This window comes from Gekko japonicus, unplaced genomic scaffold, assembly GCF_001447785.1.
Source record: "Gekko japonicus isolate JY-2015 unplaced genomic scaffold, Gekko_japonicus_V1.1 scaffold19, whole genome shotgun sequence".
NCBI classification, from domain to species: domain Eukaryota; kingdom Metazoa; phylum Chordata; class Lepidosauria; order Squamata; family Gekkonidae; genus Gekko; species Gekko japonicus.
Genome location: NW_015164664.1, coordinates 1,419,985 through 1,427,062, shown reverse-complemented (window position 1 = coordinate 1,427,062; position 7,078 = coordinate 1,419,985). Strand labels below are relative to the sequence as shown.

At 49.1% G+C, this 7,078-nt stretch overlaps 1 protein-coding gene across 1 annotated transcript; it reads right to left on the bottom strand.

Moving 5' to 3' along the window:
- Positions 1-1,665: 1,665 nt before the first annotated feature.
- On the bottom strand, positions 1,666-5,837 carry BMP15 (bone morphogenetic protein 15). The gene is made up of 2 exons (XM_015408936.1): positions 5,489-5,837; positions 1,666-2,555 (listed from the first exon to the last, which is right to left on the bottom strand). The coding sequence occupies exons 1-2, from the start codon at positions 5,835-5,837 to the stop codon at positions 1,666-1,668; spliced, it is 1,239 nt and encodes a 412-aa protein (XP_015264422.1).
- Positions 5,838-7,078: the final 1,241 nt, after the last annotated feature.

Genomic DNA, 7,078 nt, shown 5'->3' with positions numbered 1-7,078 from the left:
CCCCGCTAGGGTTCATTTCCTGAGATCAGGGGCTGAAGAATAAGAATGCACTACAATCCTCTTTAGCAAAAGAAACCAAATTTATTTACATAATCTCATTTTAAATATACCAGGTGGTAAAGAGAAAGGTACCCCCAGCTTATTGGCAATTGATTCAGATCAGGGCAGGCTACAGTGTGCTTCAGAAGGCAGAGGAAGGTTAAAGGGCTCAAGGCCAAACAAGATGTCCCAGGCAGCCTACAAGGAAAAAAAAACAGAGTCTCCCATCAAAGCTTCCAAGTGTTTCAAGGGCTGTGTTAGAGAGAAGCCCAGACCCCCCCAGCACTGTGCCAAGAGACATACAGATGTCAGCAGGGTGCTTTAAAATATGGGGGTACAATCAATTCCAAACAGGAGCTGCCATTTGCATTTACCCAGGACAGCTGAAGTGGCTATTCCTCTTGGGTGGAGCTAGCCGGGTACTTAAGAGACCTCTTCCCAGCCCACAGACCACTTGGCACCCATGCCCCAGGCCATACCAATTTCAGCTTAAAATATTCAGACATTCTATTCTTCATTCCCTAGGAAGAGACTTAAAACCTTCCAGTACCAGAGAGAAAGGATTTGCTCAACAACCTTTTCCCTCTTCTCCCCAGAGATACATTTTTTTTAAAAAAGCCTTCAGCATTCCCCTGACTATATTTCCCAGCATTGCAGAGGACATTTGTGTGGCTTTCTTTGTGCAGTGAGAATACAGGCAGTGATTGGCAGCAAATCCAAGAGGAAAAAAAGGAAGGGGGGGGGAGCATGCAGCAGTGATACAGCAGTGACAACAAGAATTAGCCTAAAGACACACCAGCCCTCACCGGCATCATAGGAGAGAACAAGATAGTGGGACAGCCTGCGGGAATCCCCCAAGGACAGTTCATTCCTCACCCACCCAACAGGCTCCAGACAGTGTTTGCAAAAGTAGTGGGTTTTCCCCTGCTTCAGAACAGGCCAGCTGCTTCCTATGAACCCCTGGGGCAAAAGAGGTAGCATGAATCCCAACATCTAGACCCACAAGCAAGCAGTGATTTCCTGCCCCTAGTTCCAAAGGAGAGAAATTTGCAGCTTTCCAGGAAGAAGGCACAAGTCATTCAATGCACTCAAAAGATAAAGACGTTTGCTTTTAGGCTGTTCAAAGAGCAGCAAACAAATGTCCAGAGACAAGGCAGAGAGCCACAGATCCTCAGCACTCCCCCCCACACCCATCTCCATGGCAAAGCTGGCCATGCTTCCTTCAGGCTGCTGGCAGGATTAAGGAACCTATGTAGTCCACAAACAGGCTCTTTCTTTAAAAAGAAGGGAAAAAAGACAACACTTTGCCAGCATGTGTATAAAAATCCATCTGTAAAACAGCCCAGTGACATTGCATGCTCATTGCATCACTGGGAAAGGAGGGCGTTGGGACCCAGATGAAAAAAGTAATTACATTTATTAAAACCTGAAACCTTCTCTTGGTGCAGCTGTCAGAAAATGCAAGAGATAATAAATAGATATTTTAAAGGCATGCACTGAAACCCAGTTACAAATCATGTAAAGTCATCCTTGCACAAAGATTGGAGGGAGAGAACCTCTAGGTTCCAGGTATGCCTCAAAATGGGGACCAGCATCACCTACGGAATCTGCTTCCCCCAGAGAGATTTACCGACAAGTGCAGGATTTTGCAATCATGTCCTCATACACTTTGTAAAGGATGGTTCCATTCTGTTCCATCATGAGGATGCTGATTGGGCTATACTCATAGGGGACACAGGAGGGAGGCGGGACACTCTTGTCTACCAGCTCGTTGATGAAGTTCTGAATAATGGCGTGGTTTGGGGAGTGGTAGCCAAAGTGCAGGATGCGGGGACAATTACCCTTGCAGTATTGGGGCTGGTACGAATGCGGAGCAATGATCCAGTGGTCCCAGCCCAGCTGCTGGAAGCTGACACGGAAGGGATGGAGGGAACATTCTCTCTTCTTGATGCTGTTTGTGCGAAGGTAGCTGGGGAGGTCCAGGGCAAGATTGCCTGCTTGGCGAGCCTGGCGTGTCTGAACAGGTCGCCTAAGACGCTTCTCTTCAAAAGGCGCCTCACCTGAGCCCAAGCCCCCCAGCCTGGTCCAGAGTCCACCCAAAGTGTCATTGAGGTAAAGCAACAAGAAGGGGTCATTCAGGGACACTGCATCCTCCCATCCAGGATCAGGGATGGAGCCCCAAGGCTGCCCAACGTAGGCACATGCATGCCTCACATGGAGGACCTGACTGTTCTGGGCAGCCCAGACCCACGGCTGAAGGTATGTGGAAAGGTCCATCTCCACCCAGCTGTCTTTGGTCGAAAAGGCAGTAGCGTTTCTCTTGCCAACCCGTGGTGAAGTGAGGCTAAGGGTGGTCCTAGGGATGGCGTCTTTGCTAGACAGCAGCTCAGCTGTGCACAAGAACTCGCCTTGAGCCAGGGACAAAGTCTGAGAATAGACTAGAGTGGCCCTCACCAGGTGCTCCACTTGTGGCTGGATTTCCAGGCGGTAGTCAAGATTCCAGACCAACCAGGGACCTGCAAGATCAAATGAGCGGGTCAAAGCCACATGCATATTTGTCAGCCAGAGAGAGAAAAACAAACAAGCACAGGCCAGAGTCTTTCTCCCTGGATACAAGAATGGAATTAGTCTGTAGTTGGAACACAGCAGATGTCTCCCAGGAGCCTGGGACATTTGAATCCATGGCGGCCACTAGCCCAGGGGTGAAGGACTCATAGACCACTTCTCAGGGCAAATCACCCAAACCATTTTTAAAGCATGGTCAAGCAAGCATGTGTTTATTCCCACTCCTAAAACCTGATCTGTCCATATGGTTTTATGAATGCTCCCAGTTACAATTTAGCACCAGTCCTTTTAGCACCCTGATATTGATCACCAACAGAACAACATCAGCACCGAGCTCTAGGTGTCAGCTTCTGTTCTTACTGCTCAAGCATATGCATATTTACTCAGAAAAACAGTGTCACCACTGAGTTCAGGGAGATTTACTCTCAGCTGAATGCAAAAGACTACATCTATAGAGGGCTCCAGACCAGTGTTAGTGTGAGCTAATGACCTAATGAGCTAGTGTGAGCTAGTGAGCTAATGAGCTAGTGTGAGCTAGCTCACAGTTTTTTAGCCTCCGGCTCACACATTTTTGTCTTATCTCAGGAAGGATGGCTGCAGAGCAAACTAATTTATGCTGTAGCCAAATCGCTTGCTCACAACTTTAATGCCAGAAGCTCACAATTTTTGCTCACAAGACGCCTTAGAGGCAGCATTGCTCCAGACCCCTCTTGTTCTTTCCAAGAGAGCTTTTGCCACCCACCTTAATGGGGATGGATATCTAAAGAGCATATTGCAACTACCAGCTGCCCCCCAGAGTACAATGCTCTGAACAAGTAACAAGAGAAGGTTCTGCAGATACAGGGCTCTGGCTAAGGGTCCCAATTTCATGTGCAAGCCCATACAAGCAGGGCAGCCAGACAGGCAATATGCCAGAAAGCAGGCCAGCTTTGGAAGGCACCTTCACTACCCCCCATCTGCAGCCTGGACCTTCCTCTCACCCTGCCTCTGCAGGACCAGTTTATCATTTAACAGCAATACCAATCATTTAGTAAACAATGCGATGAAGTACAAGACTGCGCAAGACACACAGCACTTCATCTGGAATAGGTACTGTTTGACATATTGGGAAGTAAGCCACTAATCTATGCAGGAAAGAGACTCTCCAACATGAACCAAAAACAAAAGAAGGTGCTATAGAGCAGCAAGCTGGCATTTCCCATTCTCCAGGTTAAGGCAACCTGTTGGGCACAAGAGAATACAGGAAAAGCCACCCCGTCCAATCATTATTATATCATCCTAAAGACATTCAGTTACACAGCTTGCAAAGCTCCACCCATCTTCTGGAACTTTTCTTCTAATGGATAGGAGCTAATAGTGCAAAGTTTCTAGCAACCCAGTACATTATATTCCCAACCCCTTACTTCCTAGAAATGCTACACTTCAAAGTCATGCTTTGGAACTGCAGCAGAAGGTAGGACTTATTGTTTAGTACATTTTTATCTTGGCCTCCAAAGCTGGTATATGTGATTCCCTCCTCCATTTCAATAGGAGCTAATAGTGCAAAGTTTCTAGCAACCCAGTACATTATATTCCCAACCCCTTACTTCCTAGAAATGCTACACTTCAAAGTCATGCTTTGGAATGGCAGCAGAAGGTAGGACTTATTATTTAGTATATGTGGTATATGTGATTCCCTCCTCCATTTCACCCTTACAACAATCCTGTGAGGTAAATTAGGCTGGAAAGAATGACTGGTGTAAGGTTACCAAAGGAATTTCATGGCAAGAGAAGATCTGAATCTAGGTCTCCCCAAGCCTAGCCCAAAACTCTAGGCAACATGCAGGTGTCTCCCCCTGTACCTGGCTCTTCTCTCCTCAGAGGTCCTATCACAGAAAGCTGCATATCATGAGATAGCAGGTGCCACCTGCTAATTTTGCTCTTGAGGTAGCGCTGAATAACCACAGTTGTACACTTTTCAGTAAAGGTAGACGGAGGCAACAGAGAAAGAACCTTGTGAGTGTCCAGCTGGAAGGAGAAAACCAGTTCACAGACATGACCATACTTACCAGCACTTACCCAGGACCCTTCCACAGAGGACAGAGATAGCAACCTTCAAAGAGAGCTGCCAGCTTTCCAGTGCCAAGTGGCAAAAGGAGCTCTCTCAGCCCCACCTACCTCACAGGGCGTCTGTTGTGGGGAGGGGAGGGGAAAGGAGTTTGTAAGCCACTCTGAGACTCTGAGTGAAGGGTGGGATAAAAATCCAATCTCTCTGGCCAGGCCAAACTACACCAGGGAAAAGGTGGAGAGGGAGGAGAGAGAGGTGATGGCATGAGCTGCTTTGGGTCTCCACTATGGAGAAAATCACTGTATAAGCACCAAAATTAATAAGGCACCCTTATACATTAATAAGAGCCAGTTTGGTATAATAAGAGCCAGTTTGGTGTAGTGGTTAAGTGCGTGGACTCTAATCTGGGAGAACCAGGTTTGATTCCCCACTCCTCCACTTGCACCTGCTGGATGACCTTGGGCAAGCCATAGTTCTCTCAGAGCTGTTCTCTCAAAGACAGTTCTGGAAAGAGCTCTCTCAGCCCCACCTACCTCACAGGGCGTCTGTTGTGGGGAGGGGAGGGGAAAGGAGCTTGTAAGCCGCTCTGAGACTCTGAGTGAAGGGCAGGATAAAAATCCAATCTTCTCTTCCTCCTCCTCCTCTTCTCTGCTCTTAAAAGGCCAGTTCCACATTGCTTGCTGGTTGACTTCACAGACTTGGCCAAACCCCTGAGTTCCCAAAGCAACAGAACAATTTTTACAATTCAGCCACAGAACCTGGAGCCCCCACTTTAGAGAACAAGCTCCTTCCTCTCCCCCCCCCCTCTCCCACAGCCCTCAGCTCCCCCCAACTCACCTGCTCCAGGCTGGCGGGCCTTGGCAAAGGGCTTGACCAGACGGATGGTATTGGTGGCCAGCTTCCGGTTCCTGCGCGGGCGACCGTGCCTGTCGGCGACACTCCGATACAAGTTCAGCATGTAGCGCAGTGGCTGTCCTCTGGCTATACGCCTATTTCGCCCCTGCGGCCTGGTCTTGGGTGGGGCCTTGCCCAGAAGCACCTGAATGAGGGGTAGGGAAGGGGCTCCAGACAGAGCCCCCACAGAAGCTGGTCCCACCTGACCCACCCCCAAGCCATGCTCTAGAGGAAACACCATTGCCAAGAGGAATAAAGCTCCACAAAGACACAAGGTACCAAGGCTAGCCATGACAACGCGCTGGTTATGGGCCAAGGGCTCACAGGGCCCCAGAGGACCAGGCAAATCACCCTGTCCTCCCTCAGGGAAGCCAGAGCCCCACTTCTGTCCTCACACTACAGGCCCATAGATTCCTGTAACACAGCATGGGAGCCTAGAACTCAGTTTACATTCCCCACAACCTCCTCAAGAGGCACCACAAACAGCAGCTCCTTCCAGAGTGACCAACAAAACAAACTCACATCAGGCCTAGCAAAGCCTTAGCCCTTGCGAGCTAATTGAACCAGGGGCCCTGACTATTTTGGCCTGAGGGGGGTGGGAAAAGAACTGAGCTGCCCATTCCATTTTAAAGGCATGCCTTCAATCGGGATTTAAAGGGGCAGGAGGACAGAGCAAGCACAGAGAGGGGATATTGAGGCACCTCTGCGCCATCCCCTGCGGGCCTGCTCCTTACTCTTCCTAGCAGGCCTCTGCCCAGCCCCAGCAGGATCCCAAAATACAGTTTCCAGAGGAAGTCTCCCTGGCAGTCAGTTGTAGCAAAAGCAACCAGGGAGTTTGTGGCATCTAGATGAACGGATTTTCTTGTGGTGGCAACAAGGTGAGTTATACGTTATGTTTGGTTCCCTGATCATGCCACAAGCCTCCTCCTGCATCCAGTCTTCCAAATGCAGATACTAGCGCTATTTTTTGGACATAGGAGGAAGAGAAGGGCGGGGGGGTGTTTTAACCGTTCCTCCCTGTCATTTTCCCACAGAAAAATACCACACCCCCGAATACGGCCCCCTGTTGCCCCATCCCACAGTTCTCCCCCTTAGAAATTCAGCCCCAGCTGCTGCATTTGGATAGGGAGGGAGTGCGTTTAAAATAGCCAGGAAACAACAGGTAGCGTGTAGTGCCACGCTGAAATATCTACAGCTTTGTGCTGCCCTCTAGTGTATGGCATAGCGTGGCATTTCAATGTTCAATGGCATTCAAAAACCGTGGCATTTCAATGTTAGGACTGCCTCGTTGATTCCAGACCCTGTGGTGGTACAGAGGCGGACTTCTTGCTTGTTCCAGTATGAAAGACACAAATGCCACCCACCGTTTTCTTCTCCACCCTGGCCGGCTCCTCTCATCCCCAGGTACCATAATAGAGGCAGTTGTTTGCATCTGGTGATTTTCAAGTGACTCTGCAATGTCTTTTTCTTTAATTCCCCCCACACACTTCCTGTCAAGGATTCTGCTCAATTTGGAGTGGCTCTAACCGGGGA